We start from the raw sequence: 20,363 nt of genomic DNA on the forward strand, positions 1-20,363 counted from the left end.
TCCTTCCTACCTACTTTTCTTCCTTCCTCTCTTCTTCCTTCCTTCCTTCCTTCCTTCCTTCCTACTTTTCTTCCTTCCTCTCCTCTCCTTCCTTCCTTCCTTCCTCCCTCCCTCCCTCCCTCCCTCCCTCCCTCCCTTCCTTCCTTCCTTCCTTCCTTCCTTCCTTCCTTCCTTCCTTCCTTCCTTCCTTCCTTCCTTCCTTCCTTCCTTCCTACTTTTCTTCCTTCCTCTCTTCTTCCTTCCTTCCTACTTTCCTTCCTTCCTTCCTACTTTCCTTCCTTCCTTCCTTCCTACTTTCCTTCCTTCCTTCCTTCCTTCCTTCCTTCCTTCCTTCCTTCCTACTTTTCTTCCTTCCTCTCCTCTCCTTCCTTCCTTCCTTCCTCCCTCCCTCCCTCCCTCCCTTCCTTCCTTCCTTCCTTCCTTCCTTCCTACTTTTCTTCCTTCCTCTCTTCTTCCTTCCTTCCTTCCTACTTTTCTTCCTTCCTTCCTACTTTCCTTCCTTCCTACTTTCCTTCCTTCCTTCCTTCCTTCCTTCCTACTTTTCTTCCTTCCTCTCCTCTCCTTCCTTCCTTCCTTCCTCTCCTTCCTTCCTTCCTTCCTTCCTTCCTTCCTTCCTCCCTCCCTCCCTCCCTTCCTTCCTTCCTTCCTTTCTTCCTTCCTACTTTTCTTCCTTCCTCTCTTCTTCCTTCCTTCCTACTTTCCTTCCTTCCTTCCTTCCTTCCTTCCTTCCTTCTTTCCTTCCTACTTTTCTTCCTTCCTCTCCTCTCCTTCCTCCCTCCCTCCCTCCCTCCCTCCCTTCCTTCCTTCCTTCCTTCCTTCCTTCCTTCCTTCCTTCCTTCCTTCCTTCCTTCCTTCCTTCCTTTCTTCCACTCTTTTCTTCCATTCTCATTCTTTCCTCCTTTTCTTTCTACTGTCTTTCTCTTTCCTTCCACTCTTCCTTCCATTCTTCATTTTTCTAATTTTTCTTTTCTTTCTCTCTGTTCTTTCTTTCTTTCTTTCTTTCTTTCTTTCTTTCTTTCTTTCTTTCTTTCTTTCTTTCTTTCTTTCTTTCTTTCTTTCTTTCTTTCTTTCTTTCTTTCTTTCTTTCTTTCTTTCTTTCTTTCTTTCTTTCTTTCTTTCTTTCACGCTCAGGGGTTACTCCTGGCTATGTGCTCAGAAATCGCCCCTGGCTTGGGGGGACCATATGGGATGCCGGGGGATCGAACCGCGGTCCGTTTCTTGGTAGCGCTTACAAGGCAGACACCTTATCTCCAGCGCCACTTTCCCGGCCCCTCCTTGTTTCTTTCATTATCTTCCTATTTCTGTTTCCTTCCCTCTCATGATTTTTAGAGAATATGAAGGGATGTGTATGTATTGAGAGAGAGAGAGAGAGAGAGAGAGAGAGAGAGAGAGAGAGAGAGAGAGAGAGAGAGAGAGAGAGAGAGAGAGAGAATGTCTGCTTGCAGGGGAGAGGCAGGTGGTGGAGGAGGAAAATTAGGGCTATGGTTGGCAGGAATGGTGCCCCCCTCACGGGTGTGGGACCACCCATAAGGAACTGAAACTCCATAAGGAACAACTTTGTGACTGTGGCTCTCACGGTGGTTTCATTTAAGAATGTATTAAGTAAAACAACAACAATAATAACAAAAAATAGTGAGCCTGGGCATTGTAGCGGGCAGCCTCAGACCCTCGGAGCCCCCCTTTCCCATCGACCTCAACCCTACTGCTCCTCTTGTCTCATTGGTGTCTCCCCCACCCCCCACCCTGCAGCTCCTGTTTCCCTGCCTGTGACCCTTCTGTTCCACTTCAGCCTCCTGGATGATGTCCTCTCTCCCCCCCCCAGGTTCCTCTCATTGACCCCCCCCCCCACTCCTCCCTAGCCTGCCTCCCCCCCCCCCCCCCCCCGCAACAGCAGTCGTGAGTCCTGCCGTGAAGCCTGTGGATCCGTCTCAATTTGGTTCAGAAAGTCTTTTGGGCCTCGGAGCTGTACTGAGACCCAGGCAAGAAATTCCCTTTTTGTTGGGCACAGTTTTCCCCAAAAAAAATTTACGTTATTTTATCTTTTTTTTTTTGGTTTTTAGGCCACACCCAGTGGTGCTCAGGGGTTCCTCCTGGCTCTGTGCTCAGAAATCAGTCCTGGCAGGCTTGAAGGATCCTATGGGATGCCAGGGATTGAACCCGTGTTGGCTGTGTACAAGGCAAAGCGCCCTCTGCCACTTCCCGCCCTCCCCGCTGTGCTCTCGCCCTGCCCCTGTTGGCACACCTTAACCAGCCCAGGTTGTGATCTGGCGGCTGTTTTTCTCTCTCCCTTGGCCCTGTCCTGCCCTTGTCTTTTATTTGTTCAAAGTTTGTCCGTTAAGTGTTGGATATTCAAAGCATTTCCTTGACACGAAATGACCCCCTCTGCCACCTGCAGTTGGCTTTTTGGCTTGTTTTTGGCTGAACCCCTCGGTGCTCTGGGCTGACTCCAGACCGTGCTGCACTCAGGGATCACTGGGTGGGGGGGAGGGGGGCTCAGGGACCCTGTGGGTTGCCGGGGATCAGCTGTGTGCAAAAGCAAAGTGCCCTCCACCACACCACGTAGGGCGCTTTGGCCCCAGGCAAGATTCTTGTTTTTGTTTTTGTTTGTTTGGTGCCACACCTGGAGGCACTCAGGGGTCACTCCTGGTTCTGCGCTCAGAAATCACTCCTAGGTCTGTCTTAGGAGACCATATGGAATTCCAGGGATCTAACCCTGGTCCCTCCCTGTCATTCGCATTCAAGAAAGATGCCCTTCTGCTGTGCTGTCGCTCTGGCCCCACCAGGCAAGATTCTTAACTTGCCTTTTTGTTTGTTGCTTTCTAAAATGCCCCTTTCTCCTTGTGTTGACGTTACTCCTGCTTTGACTTTTAATGAGATAAAAACAAAGTCACGAGTTTTCACCGCTGTTTAATGCCACACTGTTATCATCATCCTATAAATAAAGATTTATTTATTTATGCATTTATTTTTTTGGGTAGTTTATTTTCGGTCCAAGGATAAATATATCCGAAGCTGTGTAGTCAGGAGCCTGGGTTTCCAGGAACCTCATTGAAGTTGGCGCTTTCCTGCATTTCTGTTTCTTCTTTGTGGTTTTTTCTTTTGGAGCTTTTTTTTCTTTTAATACGAACATGTTGACTTGACCCCAGAATCTGCCTTGGAGAGCAAAGGACAGTCTGAGCTCATGTCTCCAATCTGGGCTGTGGTGGGGGAGGCCGGGTGACCCCTGCCCTTTCCTGGACCCTGGGTGCTCGAAGTGGGGTCTGGCCAGCGCTCAGAAAGGTTGTTGGGGACGTTGGAGGGGGTTGGGCTGAGTGCTTCCATCTGTGGGTGTCCCTGCAGCTAGGCTGGACCCCTCCGACTCAGGGTTCAGGCTGCTTGGCAGGTAAGGCCAGGCCTGGAGTGCTTCTTGCTTGTTTGCCATGGTGGGAAGAAACTAGGGCTCTCAAGAGATTTGCCCTGCTCCTGCTGGGGAGGGGCGTCTCAGCTCCTGTTTGAGGTGACGGGCCAGTGGTTGCTGAGGACCCCGGTTGGTGTCTGTGGGGTTTCCTGGGCCCCTGAGCCATGGTCCATGCTTCCTGCAGTGTTGAGATGCTATGGGGAGGCACTTCTCCCCACACCCCACTAAAAGTTATGGGGAGGGGGCAGAGCAAGAGCACAATGGGGAGGGCATTTGCTTTGCTCGTGGCTGACCTGGGTTGGATCCCCGGCATCCCATAGGGTACCCTGAACCTGCCAGGAGTGATCGCTGAACGTAGAGCCAGGAGGAACCCCTGAGCACTGCTGGGTATGGCCCCAAAACAAACAAAGTTATCTAGGGCGCTAATGTGAATGATGAGAGAGAGAGAGGAGAGAGAGAGTGTTTAATGGTCTATTTGAAGATCCTCAGGTGAGCAGCCCCCGGATATTAAATATTAAAGGAGACATAGCACCGCCATGTCCGATGCTGTGTGTGACCCTTGTGGTCTCCCCTGTAGCCCTGTCCCTTGCCCTTGGCCCCTCATGCCACTAGCACCTCCCTCCTGCCCATCTGGGCCTTGAGGAGCCTGGCCTTGGGTCTTTCAGCACTGCCGTGAATAGTGGGAATCGCATTTGCTGAGCAGGAGCATGGCGGGGACCCTGGGACCACCAGGTCTGGATCCTGGAGTGAAGGGCATGTGGCCCACGGGGACAGTTCGCCCCCTGCCAGGGTGAATCCTGCCCAGGCCTCTCTGGAGTGAGGCGCCCACAGGCTGGTGTCAGACCTACATGCCCAGCTTTCCCCGCACCCGGCCCAGCCCAGCCCACCTTCTGTGGTCCTCTTTGATCGGCTGATCCTGGGGAGCCCCATGCCCAGGAGATTTCTGGGTGCCTGAGGGCGAGGCTGCTTCTGCCAGTGCCCACCTGCCCTTCTGCCTGGGGCTGGCCGGTCACAGGCTCAACTTATTCATCTCCTGTAGGGTGGGTGGGAGTCTTCGGGGCCCTGGGATTGCCCACTCTTTTTTGTTTGTTTTCGGGCCACACCCAGAAGCACTCAGGAGTTACTCCTGGCTCTGCACTCAGCGATCACTCCTGGCAGGTTAGCAATCTATACAGGGTCAGCTGTGTGCAAGGCCAACACCCTCTTGGCTGTGTTGTCGCTCTGGCCCCATGTGTCTGTCTGTCTATTCTGTTCTTTGACATGACCCAGCCCCGCATCTCAGCATCTGTGGCCCCAGGAGACGAGGGTCTGCCTGCCCAGCAGTGTGGGATAGACGCACCAGCCTGTCTTCACTCAGGTGGGGCATCGAGCACCTCCCGACTCTGTGGGACCCTCCTTGGTGCTTGGGGGCCGTGTGGAGTGAGGGATGGTGGAACTGGGCTCAGCTGCCGGCTGGGTCAGTGCCTTAATCTCTCTCTGCAGCCTGCAAGGCAGATCCCCGACCAGAAAGGAAAGAGCTGTGGGCTGGGCTGAGGATGCCCCAAGGGCCCCGTGCAGTCGCCAGCTGTGCCCTATCCTACCCAGGTGCCCAAGGGGTGCCTTCTGGGCTTTCTGTTGGAATAATGGTTTTTACCCTATTCAGGATAATCCTTCTTTGCTTGTGCTCTTGTGTGCGTCACTGGAGGGCTGGAAGTACCTCTGGATTATTGGTCCCATTACCCCACCATCCATTCTTTCTGTGTAACCTTACCTACAAGAAAGACCTGCCCATTACCCCTACCTGTTGTCCACCCATGGAGGTGAGTCCTTCTCTTCCCAATAAAGACCTCTGGTCACAGGGAGAAGTTACTGTGGTTCGTGTCCACAACTAGTCTAGCTGCCTCTGAGTATCTTTGGCCAGTGAGCGGAAAGCTGGGAGTGGAAGTTTCCGGAACCTTTTTATTTCTCTTCAACCTTGTGTGGGTTCTTTCCTGTGTTGGCGTTGCCTTCCAGACCCACCTTTCCCAATCCCTCGCCATTGGGCCTGAGGTTTCCACTTCATTTTCCCTGCAGCACCCATGCTGTGGCCTCGAGGACCACTCCTCCCCAGGCTGACATCCTGTCATCCTCCCTCACCCCATTTCTCTCACCTTCATCCGCTGCTGCCTCATCTCTCAGCCCTCACGCCCCTTCCTGCCAGCGCCCAGGCCCTGCACCTGGCTCTCCTCCCCTTCCTAGGCACAGTGGTCTTTCAGACCCAGCCCCAGTCTGCTCCAGTCTAGCCTCGGAGGATCATGTGTGAGCTCTCTGTTCCAGTGCCCGCTGCAGACCCCGTGGCTCTGCCTTGACACCCCTCCCCCCCCAGGTCCTGGGTCCTCATCCCCACGACTCTCCTCTACCCACTATTCCCCAGCCCAGCTGCTCAGTAACCAAGTGTCCTTTGCCTTTTGCCCTCACCACCCTGCCCTGCCCGGGCCATGTGCCAACATGGGCCTCCAGGGCCTCCCAAGGCCTAGGGAACCTGCCACTAAATGGGGTGTGCAGAACCGGGGCCGGGGACCACGAAGCGGCGGGGCTGAGCCTTGGGTCAGCTGCTTCCCCCAGAGCTGATACTTAGGGGTTTCCTGGCAGTCCCCTTCCCCGTCTTGGCCCCAAGGTTGGCCCCACAATGGTGCCTTCTCCTCATTGCTGCTTCCTGACCCAGTGTATGATCTGGTTATGTCCTCGACCCTGGAGCATTGTGGTTTGGTTTGGAGCCATACCCAGCGTTGCTCAGGACTGACTCTGCCTCTGCCTCTGGGATCACTTCTAGTGGTGCTCAAGGGACCCTGTGGGGTGTGAGGGACTGAATCCTGGTCCGGCTTTGTGCAAGGCGAGCGCCCTCCCTACTGTGCTCTTGCTCCTGTCCCTCGCTTTGTGGGAAAGTCTGGTGCACTGTTTCTGGTTTGGGCATGGCTCCGGTGACCCTGCCTATCACTGCATGTATGTGAGACACTGTCTCAGAAGCGAACCCCATAGGAGTCTCGAGCACTCGACTCAGATCACCTCGAGTCACCCCAACTCTTCCTGCTTGCTCTGCTGGACCCAGCTCTTGGGAACAGGCCTCAGAAACCTCCACTGGGAATGTGCTGCCTCGGTCCCTGACTCAGTTGATAGTGGCTCTGAAGCTTTTCCCACAGTTCTTGAAGAATTCTTGGGAGCAAAGAGAAGGTTTTAGTCTCAGCATGGAAAATGGCTCTTTCTTGCTGTTGCCATGCCAACATTGGGAACCACCTTTGCCCGTTGAGTTTGTTGTTGGAGCCAAACCCCATTGGACTGGACGGAGCAGATGGTCGGAGACCGGGCAGCTCTCTCTAGAGTGAGCACAGAGTTGGGGGCTCAGGGCAAAGGGGCAGGGAACTGACACGGGGGACATGAAGGAATTCCCCATACAGGCTCCTTCTGAGGGCAGCCTGGGCACATGTCCAGCGTTCCTGACCTGTCTGGCCCCCTTCCCTCCAGGGGTGCCTTGGCTACACCAGAGGAGCATGGTATTTGGGGCTATGCGCTGGAACCCCTCAGAGAACCTCTTCTTCCTTCCTTCCCTCCAGCCTACCTAGAGGGTCCAACAGGGTCCCAGCTTCCCTTGTAGAACCCCGTTTCTGCATCTGGGTCCGTGGCAGAGACGTTCCTCAATGGCCCTTTCCACAGGGGCTTCCAGGCCCGGAGATCCGGGGTCCCACTTTACCTGGGATCCGCTGTCCAGATGCGCACTGCCAAAGTGGGCCACTGTGTGGGCTGTTTTCTCTCCCGCCCGACCCAGGCACCCATGTCTCATGGCTGTACCTGCAGAGTGGAGCGAGGGGAGGGGCAAGGGTGTTGGGCTGACTCGGGTGTGGGGACCACCTTAGATGGCTCAGGCACAGCCGCCCTCATCATGCACCCCCTCTGTCATCTCTCAGGAGTTTGCAGCGCTGACCAAGGAGCTCAACGTGTGTCGGGAGCAGCTCCTGGAGCGGGAGGAAGAGATCGCCGAGCTGAAGGCTGAGCGGAACAATACCAGGGTTCGTGCAGGTGCCCCCCCCCCCCCCCCCCGTCCCCGTCCCCGTCCCCAGCCCTCCAGGGCAGCCTCTGACCCGGCTTAGAGCTGAGGGGTTGGACCTGCTGTTGGTCCTGTTTGTCCACGGTGCCCAGCTCAGACTTACCCGAGGCCTCTGACATGCCCTCAAGCTCTGTGGCCAGCCCCTCTCACTGCCCTCCTCCTGCAGCTGCTCCTGGAACACTTGGAATGCCTGGTGTCGAGGCACGAACGCTCCCTGCGCATGACGGTGGTGAAGCGGCAGACTCAGTCCCCGGCCGGCGTGTCCAGCGAGGTGGAGGTGCTCAAAGCCCTCAAGTCCCTGTTCGAGCACCATAAGGCTCTGGACGAGAAGGTAGGGCGCCTCCGGGCGGGCCAACGCCTCCAGGGTTGCTATGGGGTGGGAAGGCACATCGTTTTCTGACACCCTCCCTCCCCATCTTTTGGGGCCTCCTGTGCCGGTAGGTGCGGGAACGGCTGCGTGTGGCCCTGGAGAGGTGCAGTCTGTTGGAGGAGGAGCTGGGGGCCACGCATAAGGAGGTGAGGTGGCTTGTTCCCGGGGTCACCTGCCTGGCTGGGTGGGGCTGGGTGGGGGCTGGTGCCTGTCTGTGGCCCCTCGGTGAAGCACATCCCTGAACACAGAGACTCAGCCCTGAGTGGGGCCTGCAAGGCGGAGCTGCTGGAGACGCCCATGCAATTCCTAGCAGGTCGCCAAGGGGCGGCCATTCTCCCCTTCCTTTAATCAGTCTCTCTCTGTCTCTCTCCCCCTGTGTGTAGTTGATGATTCTGAAAGAGCAGAACAATCAAAAGAAAGCACTGAACGACGGGGTGATCGACCTGAACCACGAGCAGGAGAATGAGCCCAGCACTAACGGAAAGGCAGGTCCCGGCCAAGTCCTGGCCACGTAGCTATGGGGGTGTGGAATCAGCCGGGGTGTGTGTCATCCCTTGGGGTCTAGGACATGTCGGGGTGTGGATCTGCCTGGCGTATGGGGTCCATGTGCCTGTGGGTTTCTGTGCATCCGTGTGTCTGTGGGATGCCCGCTGGGGCATCTGGGGCCCTGGGCAGGGCAGAGGGGCGACTAGTCAGATCCCCGCCCTCCCCTCTCCTCCCACCCACAGCGCTCGTCCGATGAGTCGTTGAGCCACGAGGAGGACCTGGGCCGGGTTCTGGAGCTGCAAGACCTCCTGGACAGGCAGTCTCGCGAGCAGACCCAGATGAAGGAGCGCTTGGCCACACTTTCGAGCCGCGTGGCCGAGCTGGAGGAGGATCTGGACACGGCCCGCAAGGACCTCATCAAGTCGGAGGAGGCCAACTCCAGGCTGCAGCGAGACGTGCGGGAGGTGAGGGCAGCCGCTCGGTGCTGCCTGTCCTGTCCTAGGGCGTGGGGACTCCAGCCTATGTCTGCTCAGTCACGGAGCCCTGCAGCACGAGCCGGGGACACTTGGGACATCGTGGGCTCCACGTTGACCCAAACCCCGTGTCCGTCCTACGCTGCTATTGGGGGCAAGTGCCATTGTGGGGACCTGTGGGACCCTCTCAAACCTACCCTTGAACACCACACCAGGCATAGCCTAGTGTAAGAGGCGGTGTAGACAGAAAGAAGCAGCTTGTGTATGGCACTGCTCCACCCACACACAACAATATTGGGACTTGGGCTCCAGTCTGGGTGACATGATGGTAGCAGGAGGCAAAAAGGGCAGACGAGGGAGGGGCTGGAGTGATATCGGAGCATGGAGGGTGCTTGCCTTGCATGCTGCCCATCTGGGTTTGATCTCCGGCATCCCATAGGGTCCCCCGAGCCTTCCAGGGGTGATCCCTGAGCACCACCAGATGTGGCCCAAACACCGAAAAAGGGGGAGAGCAGTGACTGGTAGGGTGGGTCTCTGGGGAGAAGGGAAGAGGGCTGCGTTCCCCGTGATTTTGGTCTGGCTCCCATGCGCTTCCTCCCCTCCTCCGTATCCCGAATGAGCTGCTCGCCTCACGGGCACCATCTCATCCCCCTCCACCTGCCCAGGCCATGGCCCAGAAGGAGGACATGGAGGAGAGGATCACCACGCTGGAGAAGCGCTACCTCGCCGCACAGAGGGAGGCCACTTCCGTGCACGACCTCAACGACAAACTGGAAAACGAGATCGCCAACAAGGACTCCATGCACCGGCAGGTGGGCTGGGCTGCATGCTCCTGCCCCCCCCCCCCCCGTGGCCCCTGCTGGCCTCCCGCTGCCTCCTCGCCGGCTCTGGGTGCTGCCCCTCGGCCCTGCCGCTGGCCAGCAGCTTTTGAAAGGAGCTGGGAGCTGCTGAGAAGGGCTGAGCAGGTGGCTGGGGCCCCTCTGAGAAGACTCGGGCTCTGGAAGGAGAAAGGGGAGAAAGATGGCTCAGCCCCTTTCCAGCTTCTCAGGCCCCAGAGCCAAACCAAGAGGCTCGAGCCTCGAGCCTCAAGCCAGTGTCAGCACCAGGATGCAGGTCACATGGACTTACAAGGGAATGGGGGCTCATTTGATCCCCGACAATCTGGCTTTGATCCCTAACACCCTAGAATCCAGGCCTAGATCCTCGATGGCAAACCTATGGCACACGTGCCAGTGGTGGCACGCGAAGGCCTTGCAGCTGGCACGTGGGAAGGTCCGCAATTAAGATATGCGGCGAGGCGGGAGACGAGTGTGCCGGTGTCTGCTTTGCAGCTCACCTGGCAACAGGGCCGGACTGGCCATTGGGAGAAATGGGCATTGTGTGGCAGTTTGGGCATTCGGGCTCAAAAAGGTTACCCATCACTGCCCTAGATGGTTTCTTGAGCACTGTTAGTAGGAGGCCCTGAGCACAGCCAGATGTGAGGTCCCCCTTCAAAAAAAAGGTTGGAAGCCAGTACAAGTGATGTCGTGGAATGATGCTAGTCATGAAGCTTTCAAAGACAGATCTCAGAAGATTAAATTTGATAGATTTTTTTTGTTTGTTTTTGTTTTTGGGTCACACCCGAAAGTGCTCAGGGGTTACTCCTGGCTCTATGCTCAGAAATTGCTCCTGGCAGGCTTGGGGAACCATACGGGATGCCAGGATTTGAACCACCGTCCTTCTGCATCTAAGGCAGACACCTTACCGCTGTGCTATCTCTCCGGCCCTATATATATATATAATATAATATATAATTTTATTTTTTTATTTTATGTTTTATTTGGGGGCCAAACCCGGCAGCACTCAGGGAGTTACTCCTGACAGGGCTCAGGGAACCCAGTTGGATGTCGGGGATGGAACCTGGGTTGGCCATGTCCAAGGCACACACTCTTCCGTGCTGTGCGGTCTCTCGGGCCCGCAGCCTTTTAAATAGTTTTTCTTTGGAGATGCTCAGGCTGGGAGGCTCTGGGCAGGGGCAGTCTCTTCCCTGAGACAAAACTGCTGAGCGTGGAGTGGCGCTGTACGTGGCGACCAGGGCTGAGGTGTGGGGCGACCAGGCAGAGGTGGCTCCGTGACCTGAGTGGTGCCCGGCGCCCTGTGATCCACAGACGGAGGACAGAAACCGGCAGCTACAGGAGCGCTTAGAGCTGGCGGAGCAGAAGCTGCAGCAGACACTGAGGAAGGCGGAGACGCTGCCTGAGGTGGAGGCCGAGCTGGCCCAGAGGGTGGCGGCACTGTCCAAGGTGCGGCCTGGGGGGTGACGGGATGGCACTGGTGGGCGCTTTTATGGGTGTGGGGCAGCACAGGCAAGCGCTGGGTCAGCTGCCCCTCTGAGGTCCTTGCACCCCCACTCTGTCCCTCTTACACTGTGTCCCTGTGTGAGATGTACAAGTGCTGCTGCTTCCCAGGACTCCTCTAGGCTGCCTCTAGGTAGATCGGGGAGCAGGGGGTGGCCTCTTCTCAGCCGGTGGAGGGCACCTTAGAGACCCAGGGTGATGCCTGCCCCGTCCTCGCCGCCCTGGGGCCCAGGGCAGCCTGAGCACTGTCAGGAGCCTCCCCACTCTGCCTTCCACAGGCTATCCCTGGAGTAAGGCCCCTTCGGCCCTCAGTACTGTCCTGGGTCGCTGGCAGCTTGAGTCAAGGTCCCCATTTCTTCTTCTCCCCGTCCTCTTCTGTCCCCGTCTTCTCTCCTGGATGCTCTGAGGTCAACATGTTGGCACTGACCGCCCAGCTCTGTGCCTACTGCCTGGCCCAACCTACTCAGCACCCAAGGGGCGCAGTGTGTGTGTGTGTGTGTGTGTGTGTGTGTGTGTGTGTGTGTGTCTTCGTACATTTATGTCCGTGTGTCTCTGTGTATCTGAGTGTGTTATCTGTGTGTGTGTTTGTGCCTGTCTGTCTCTGTGTGTGTGTGTTTGTGTATTTGCATGTGTGTGAGAATGTGTCACCCAGTCAGGGTTGTAGCCACCATGCCCCACTGTGTCGCCTCCATGTTGTAGGGGTCAGGGGGGCCCACATGGCCACTCGGGTTAAATTTTGCACCCGCCTGCCCTTATGCTGCTCTCCACAGGCCGAGGAGAGACATGGGAACATTGAGGAGAGGCTGCGGCAGCTGGAGGCGCAGTTGGAGGAGAAGAACCAGGAGCTTCAGCGGGTGCGTGTCAGGGCCCTGCAGAGGGCGGTCCGTACCAGGCCAAGGCCCCAGAATTTACCCAGAAGTGCTAGGTCCCCTGTCGGTTTTCCTCATCCGGGAAGGACAGGCCTCCTGGGTCCTCTCCTGTGACTTCAGCCAAGCTTGGCCCCACCCAGGAGCCAGACGCAATAGATCCAGTCCCGAAGGCTCCCACCATGCACTCACCTAGGCTCTAGCACCTTGAAGCACCTCACTGGTTTGGGGTGCACTTTCTACTTTTCAAGATGTAGGAAGAGGATTCGGAGGGCGATAGAGCGTGAGCACAGCAGGGAGGTGCTTGCCTTGCACGTGGCTGACCCGGGTTCGATCCCCGGCGTTCCAAAGGGTCCCTAAAGCCTACCAGGAGTGATTCCTGAGCGTAGAGCCAGGAAGAACCCCTGAGCACAGCTGGTTGTGGGCCAACCCCCCAGAAACAGAGAGCGTTTTTGAGACTCTTCCCTCCCAATCCGGCCTTGGGCAGGAGGCCACAGCTGAAGGGTCCAGTGGACCTGTCAGACTCTGGACTGTTCTGAGTTGGGGCCTGGATGTCTGCTGCAGTCCTTTCTGGGTGGAGTTGCCTGCCTCAGGTAGGGTCTTTACACAGACCTTCGAACCTGGGCCAAGTGGGCGCTATACCCAGTGTGTGGGTGGGTAAGGCAGCCTTCACCTTCCCAGGTCCCCTGAGTCCCCCCATCCAGGGGAAAGGCCTGGTTTGGCCTGCCCCGTGACAACCCCCTGCTCAGGATATAGAGCACAGACTAGCTTTGAACCAAGAAACTGATGACGGTTGAATAAAATAACTTGGCAGCTTTGTGAGTTTAGACAGAAAGTGACTTGAGGGCAGGGCCGGGGCTCAGCGTGGAGGAGTTGCAGCCTGTGAGGGTATGGCTCTCCCTTCAGTGCCCCCAAACAGGAACTGGCAGGCCCTGCCTTGGGGCCAAGTACCCAGCAGGCAACCTCTGTCTCTAAATAAGGGTCTGTAGTGAGGGCCAGGAGGACCAGTGCAAGGTGTGAAGCTTGTTACAGAGGAGGGGATGCAGAGAGGCAGAGAAAGGAGCACTGGGACAGGAGAGTTGGGAATGAGCACTCGGGACAGAAACTGGAGGCTGGGAGAAGGGAAAGGGATGGGCAGGAGACCCCTTCAGGGACAATAGTGCAAAGTACAGGGTGAAAGAGAAAGACAGAGAGAGGAGAGATAGATTGCCATAGACGCAGGCAGGGGAGATGATGGAAGGGAAACTGGGGCCACTGGTGGTGGGCAACGTGCCCTGGGGAAGGTGTCGGATATTGTAGGACTGAAACTCAGCCTGAGCAACTTTGTGGCTACATCCTGCGGGAATTCAACTAAAATTTATTTAATAGAAACCAGTGTGGTTTGGAGCCAGTGCTGAGGGGATGGTACTCGCCTTGTACACTGGATCCCAGCTCGTCCCTGGTTCTACCTTGGACCCCCAAGCCTGTCAGCAAGTGATCTCTGACCACGAGGTCAGGATGTGTCCTCAGAGCCCCTAGGGGAGCAGACAGTAAAATCCTTTGAGGTGAAGACACGTGGTCGTTTTTTTTTCCTTCTTTTTTGGGGGGGGGGGGCGTGATAACCGGCAGTGCTCAGGGGTTACTCCTGGCTCTACTCTCACAAATAGCTCCTGGCAGGCTTGGAGGACCATATGGGATGCCAGGATGTGAACCACCATCCTTCAGCTTGCAAGGCAAATGCCCTACCTCCATGTTATCTCTCCGGCCCCCAATTTTTTAAATAGGAGTTTTCACTGGGCAAAGTTGATCAGTATGACTAGAAAGCCAAGGTCCCTGCTGCTGTTGCTTTTCACAGCCAGATTCGGCCTTTTTTTGTATAAATCCGGGTGTTTTCCTCATGGCAGGAGGGGCCAAGCCTGTGTTTACCCCGAGAATTCCTTCCTGTAGCCTGGAGACAAGTTGAGTTCCTCCAGCCAGAGTCCGGCCTGCGTGTCCTCGCCAGGTCCTTTGGCCGCCTGTGGCCGTGGCATTCCTGGGGTGCCTGTCGTGAGGTTCAGGAGGCGTCTGGTGGCCCCTCTCCCCGCCCTCCTCTGGTCAGCTCTGGCCCAGCCACTGTGGCCTCCCTGCTCCTTGGAGTCATTCCACAGGCTGCTGCACTGGCCCTGGGCCTAGGCTCCTAATCCATAGGCCACCCAGTAAGGCTGAGTATTGCTGAGTGGGGACCCCAGGACCCCCAGAAATAATAAGTACATCTCTTTTTTGGAAAAAAAAAAAAAAAGAAAGAAAGAAAAGCTTATTGGGGCCAGAGCGATAGCACAGCGGTAGGGTGTTTGCCTTGCATGTCACCAATACAGGATGGACCTTGGTTCGAATTCCAGCATCCCATAGGGTCCCCCGTGCCTGCCAGGAACAATTTCTGAGTCAGAGCCAGGAGTAACCCCTGAGCGCCGCCAGATGTGACCCAAAAACCCAAACAACAACAACAAAAAACAGACCCAAAAAACTTTATTGATTGATTGATTGGTTTTGGGGCCACACCCAGTGGCACTTAGGGGTTATTCCCGGCTTTGCACTTAGAAATCGCCCCTGGCAGGCTGGGGCATGATATGGGATGCCGGGAATCGAGCCAGTTTCCTCCTGGCTGGGCCACATGCTAGGCAAAAGCCCTACTATTGTGCTATCTCTCCGGTTCCCACATTTTTTTTGATGATTTTTTGTTATTTTTGGGACATACTTGGTGGTGCTCAAGGGTTACTCCTGGCTGTGCATTGAGAATCACTCCTCGTAGGTTCGGGGGACTAAGGGATGCTGGGAATCAAATCTGGGTTGGCTGCGTTAAAGGCAAAGGCAGGTCTCTCTCCCTCCCTCCCTCTCCCTCTCCCTCTCCCTCTCCCTCTCCCTCTCCCTCTCCCTCTCCCTCTCCCTCTCCCTCTCCCTCTCCCTACTTTCCTCTCCCTCTCCCTCCCTCCCTCCCCCCTCCTCTCTCTCTCTCTCTCTCTCTCTTTCTCTCTCTCTCTCTCTCTCTCTCCCCTCCTCTCTCTCCCCCTTCCTCTCTCTTCCCCCCGCTCTCTCCCTCCCTCTCTCTCCCCCTCCCCTCCTATCACCGTATCATCTCATCTGTCTCCCCTCCCCAGACCCCCAGTATTTTCCCCTTTTCAGACACTACCAGTTTCTCGCACGCTCCTGTGTTCCGGGCACTAGGATCATGTAGGGGTCCGGCTGCTGTGAGGCCCCGCCCTCTTCTCTCGGAGGCCTCTTCTCAGTGCCCGTCTCTCCTCCTCCAGGCCCGGCAGAGGGAGAAGATGAACGAGGAGCACAACAGGCGCCTGTCGGACACCGTGGACAAGCTGCTGTCCGAGTCCAACGAGAGGCTCCAGCTGCACCTCAAGGAGCGGATGGCGGCGCTGGAGGATAAGGCAGGTGGTGGGGGAAGGGCTGGGGCACAGAACCCGGTCACCCCGTCACTCGGCCTCTGGGCCTTGTTTGATGCTGCCCAGTGGGTGCAGGGGAGGTGCTGTCCACAGCGCTGGGCTGTTCTTCGTTTGTTTTTTTTTTTTTAATTTTGGGGCCATGCCTGGTGTTGCTCAGACCTTACTCATGGCTCTGTGCTCAGGGATCACTCTTGGAGGTGCTTAAGGGACCATGGGACCTGGGCAACAGGTTGTCCTCCATGCTCTCCTCCGGGCTCACTTCCTCCACCCGACAGGCTCTCGGTGTAAATAGCCCAGTCTCAGCTAGCTGCCCTCCATTGGCAGTTACAGGGCATTTCATGAGGGACATCGTCACCTCTTACAGATACACCACACACTATGGCTGGATTCCTAAACCAGGGATAGAACCTGGGGTGGCCTCATGCAAGGCGAATGTCCTTCCTACTGTCCTATCACTCTGGCCTGGCCTCTGTTTCATTGGTCTTTGCAGCATAACTGCCCACTACTGAATGGAATCTAGGGGGAAACCTGTGAGCATGACTTGGGAGCACATGAGTGAAATCTGCCCTATCTAGGGGCCAGAGCCATAGTACAGTGGGGAGGGCATTTCCCTGGCACCCCATATTACTCCCCAACCCAACAGGAGTAAATTGTGAGCGCAGAGCCACCAGATGTGCCCCCCCCCCAAAACCAGAAAAAACAAACAAAAACAAAAGAAAATGGATGAGGGACTTGAGAGGATGGGGTTGACCCAAACGGGGTTGCCCTTTACCCAGCAGCACAGATGGTGCCTGGAGTACCCCCAGGGACCGGGGTTACCAGTAACCCTGGGCACCCCAAGACAGTCAAGAAGAGACCCTAAGACAGTCAAAGGGTAAAGGAAGTTGCAGAGCAGGGAGCCCATCCACTGAGCGGTTGCTGCTGGCCCCAGCTCCTCTGGCCTGCTCTGAAGGTCTGTTTCTGTCTTTTCCAGAATTCTCTATTACGGGAGGTCGAGACCGCAAAAAAGCAGCTGGAAGAAACGCAGCATGAAAAGGTACTTGGGTCTGGGCCTGGTTAGGAAGAAAGTAGCCTCCTGAGTGGGGAGGACATTTGCCTTGCACCTGGTTGACCTGGTTTGATCCCTGGCATCCCATAGAGTCCCCTGAGCATGCAAGAAATGATTTCTGAGTGCAGAGCCAGGAGGAACCCCAGAGCACTACAAGGTGTAACTCCAAAAACAAACAAAATGCGGGGCCGGAGAGATAGCATGGAGGTAAGGCGTTTGCCTCTCATGCAAAAGGTCATCGGTTCGAATCCCGGCGTCCCATATGGTCCCCCGTGCTCGCCAGGAGCGACTTCTGAGCATGGAGCCAGGAGTAACTCCTGAGCACTGCCGGGTGAGACCCAAAAAAAAAAAAAAAAAAAAAAAAAAAAAAAAAAAAAACAAAATGCACTGTGGTCTCAGTAGGGAAGGAAGGCACTTTGCATGCAGCTGATCTGGGTTTGATCCCTGGCATCTCTCAAGCCTCAAGCCTGCTAGGAGTAAACCCTGAGCACTGCTGGGTATTGTCCAGACCCCAAAAAAGAGAGAGAAAGGAAGGAGAAAATAGGGAGGGAGGGAGGGAAGGAAGGGGAAAGGGAAAGGGCAAGGAAAAAGGAAAAAAATTAAAAAAGAAAAAACAGTCAAAGCAAGAGCACAGTGGAGAGGGCATTTGCCTTGCACACAGCTAACCCAGGTTCAATCCTTGGAAACCCCCTGTAGAATCAAATAATTATTAATTGATGCTGGATGGTGGTGGATGGCGATGGATTTCTCTTTGCCATCCCAGGCCACGTGGCTTCACATTCCCCATTCAGCCAGCGGGTCCCAGGCCCAGGCAATCGGCGAAATCACTCACTGATAGGCAGGCCTCAGTAAGCATCAGCTTTATTCATGCCCTGACCACCACATGTGTGTGGCCTATCTCATAACCTTTCAAGCATTCGACCATTCTTAGCCCTGCATCTTATAATTCAGCCATCTTCCTTTGGCCTCCATCCTGGTCAAAGACCAAAAGAGGCAAAGAACCTAAAGCCAGCGAGCGCAGCAGGGCAGAGCCATAAAAGGGTGAATTCCCTCGGTCCAAGGCTTATCTAACTTTTCCAAGACCCCTCCCAGGAATGGGCGGGGTCTTGCAGGTAAGGTTACACCTACTATCTGGTTTCCAAGACCCCTCCCAGATATGGGTGGGTCTCAGGTTGGTACACCTAGATCCAGGGTTTCAAATAGGTACACCAACACCCCCAAACCCCCAGCACTAGCAGGAGTGACCTCTGAGCACTGCTGGATGTGGCCCCAAAACCACAAAACAAACAATAAAATAAAACAAAAGAAAAATAGGGGGCTTGAGAGATAGCACAGCGGTAAGGGTGTTTACCTTGCAAGCAGCTGGTTTGAGCAGATGGTAGTTCGAATTCCTGCATCCCATACTGTCCCCCATCCCTGCCAGGAGCGACTTCTGAGCGCAGAGCTGGGTGTGACTCAAACACAAAAACAAAGACAAAAAAAAAAAAAGAAAAGAAAAATAGAGGGCCCGGAGAGATAGCACAGCGGCGTTTGCCTTGCAAGCAGCCGATCCAGGACCAAAGGTGGTTGGTTTGAATCCCGGTGTCCCATATGGTCCCCCGTGCCTGCCAGGAGCTATTTCTGAGCAGACAGCCAGGAGTAACCCCTGAGCAACGCCGGGTGTGGTCCAAAAACCAAAAAAAGAAGAAGAAGAAAAAAAGAAAAATAGAGGAAGCTGAATCATGCCAACCATAGCTGCACTCTCCGGAGCAGACGGAGACTCGGCACTCGTCAGGCAGCGGGGATGGTCTTCAGGGTTGATGCCTGTTTCCTGCCCTCCTTGCTTATCCCATTCCTGTCCACCCTCCCTGTCTGATGCCTGTTTCTGCCTGTTCCCGGTGCCCCTTTCTGCAGGACCAGCTGGTGCTGGGCATGGAGGCCTTGAGGGCTGAGCTGGACCAGATGCGGCTGCGGGGAGCTCCTCTGCATCACGGGTACCACTGGCCCGACCCTCTGACATCTCTGGCCCCTGGTGGGATGGACAAGCCCTGACCCCCGCTCTGACCCCTAATCCTGTCCTTCTCTTCCAGCCGACCGCACTTGGGCAGTGTCCCTGACTTCCGGTTCCCAGCCACGGACGGCCCCGCAGACACCTACGGAGGAGCAGTGCTGCGGCGACCCCAGAAGGGTCGGCTGGCAGCACTGCGGGACGAGCCCTCCAAAGTAAGGCCCCCCTCCCCTGCGCCCCCGTGCCTCCTGTATGCCAGACGGGCTGGTGTGTGTGTGCTACCAATGTGGGGGTTATAGAACAGGGCGCAGCCATGCGGCGGTCTCCCTGAGCTCTGGGAGCTTCTCAGGGCCTTTGGCCCCTCACTCTGACTATCCAAAGCTGGGGTGTCCATAGTGTGGCCTGTATGATGATCTAGAGACCCTCGCGCCCCTCACTGTCCCTCCCACCCCGCAGGTGCAGACACTAAACGAGCAGGACTGGGAACGGGCCCAGCAGGCGAGCGTCCTGGCCAATGTGGCTCAGGCCTTCGAGAGCGACATGGACGTGTCCGACGGGGAGGACGACCAGGACGCCCTCCTCGGCTCGACGCTGCTGTCACCCAGCGGGCAGGCGGACGCGCAGACCCTGGCCCTGTTGCTGCAGGAACAGCTGGACGCCATTAACCAGGAGATCAGGTGCTGCAGTCCGGGGTTACCAGATCCCCTCACCCCCCAGATGGTTCCTGGTCTCTCTCCGCCTCTTTCCAACCCGGCCCCTCCTGCCAGGTTTCCTGCCACAGCCCTCGGATTCCACTGATGCTGTGGCCCGTAGGACTACCTGGTTCTGAGGCGCTGATCTGGGCTCAAGTGTTGCCAGGGCTGAGGGAGACTGTGGGCTGGAGGCTGGACCAGGCGGCCTTGCCACGACCCTCAGGCCCCGAGTCGGCTCCAGCCCTTGGACCTTTCCTTCCTCACACCGCCCAGTGGGCAGCAGCTGAGAGTTGCTGGAGGTTAAGGCTGTGCACGGTCAGGGAGGCCTCGGAGGACTGGGTGCAGGCCCCACACAGGTTCCATACCTGCTCCTGATCTGGTCCTCCAAACCTTGGTAGGAGTGATCCTGGAGCACTGTCATGAGTGCTCCTCCCACCACCACCACCAAAAAAATAAGATTAATCAGGTCAAGTGAAAAATAAAACACATGGGCCCGGAGAGATAGCACAGTGGCGTTTGCCTTGCAAGCAGCCGATCCAGGACCAAAGGTGGTTGGTTCGAATCCCGGTGACCCATATGGTCCCCCGTGCCTGCCAGGAACTATTTCTGAGCAGACAGCCAGGAGTAACCCCTGAGCACCGCCGTGTGTGACCCAAAAACCAAAAAAAAAAAAAAAAAAAAAGAAATTCCCGTCAGGGGCTGAGAGGTGGCGCAAGGTGGCGCTTGCCTGGCCTGGGCCTGACCCACCCACACCTCTAGGAGTGGCTCCCACGCTGAGAGCTAGGAGTAAGCCCTGAGCACTGTCGGGTGTGGCCCAAAAACAAAAACAAACAAAAAAAAAAGAAAAGAAAAATAAAACACATGTGCTCACTTCGGCAGCACATATACTAAAATTGGAACAATACAGAGATTAGCATGGCCTCTGCGCAAGGATGACACGCAAATTTGTGAAGCGTTCCATATTTAAAAAAAAAAAAGAAAAGGAAAAGAAAACACATCATTTTGCTTGTGTTGTTCAGGCAATCTTGTTAGTGAATTTTCTTTTCTGTTTTTGTTTTGATTTTTGAGCCACACTCCCAGGGTGCTCAGTGGTTAACCCCGCTGGCTCTGTGCTCAGGAATCACTCCTGGTGGTGCTCGGTGGAGGACTCTATGGGATGCCAGAGATCAGACCCTGGTCAGCCATGTTAAAGCCAAGGCCAATGTCCTCCCCGCTGTGCTCTCACTCCAGGCCCGTTG

The 20,363-nt window shown here is 55.9% G+C and overlaps 1 protein-coding gene and 1 non-coding gene across 2 annotated transcripts in view; both read left to right on the forward strand.

The window, feature by feature from the left end:
* The window catches only part of PPFIA1 (PTPRF interacting protein alpha 1), a 47,406-nt gene that overhangs the window by 9,001 nt on the left and 18,042 nt on the right, over nt 1-20,363 (forward strand). The window contains exons 3-15 of the mRNA XM_049781290.1: nt 7,318-7,419; nt 7,624-7,788; nt 7,899-7,973; nt 8,211-8,312; nt 8,556-8,777; nt 9,452-9,598; nt 10,934-11,068; nt 11,893-11,976; nt 15,252-15,383; nt 16,372-16,434; nt 18,340-18,419; nt 18,516-18,648; nt 18,890-19,110. Coding sequence (XP_049637247.1) covers nt 7,318-7,419; nt 7,624-7,788; nt 7,899-7,973; nt 8,211-8,312; nt 8,556-8,777; nt 9,452-9,598; nt 10,934-11,068; nt 11,893-11,976; nt 15,252-15,383; nt 16,372-16,434; nt 18,340-18,419; nt 18,516-18,648; nt 18,890-19,110 — 1,661 coding nt within the window. The remainder of the gene's footprint in view (nt 1-7,317; nt 7,420-7,623; nt 7,789-7,898; nt 7,974-8,210; nt 8,313-8,555; nt 8,778-9,451; nt 9,599-10,933; nt 11,069-11,892; nt 11,977-15,251; nt 15,384-16,371; nt 16,435-18,339; nt 18,420-18,515; nt 18,649-18,889; nt 19,111-20,363) is intronic.
* On the forward strand, nt 19,989-20,092 carry LOC126019847 (U6 spliceosomal RNA). Its single transcript, XR_007499465.1, has one exon. It is a non-coding gene; the product is annotated as a U6 spliceosomal RNA (small nuclear RNA).

This window comes from Suncus etruscus, chromosome 9 (genome assembly GCF_024139225.1).
Source record: "Suncus etruscus isolate mSunEtr1 chromosome 9, mSunEtr1.pri.cur, whole genome shotgun sequence".
Taxonomy (NCBI): domain Eukaryota; kingdom Metazoa; phylum Chordata; class Mammalia; order Eulipotyphla; family Soricidae; genus Suncus; species Suncus etruscus.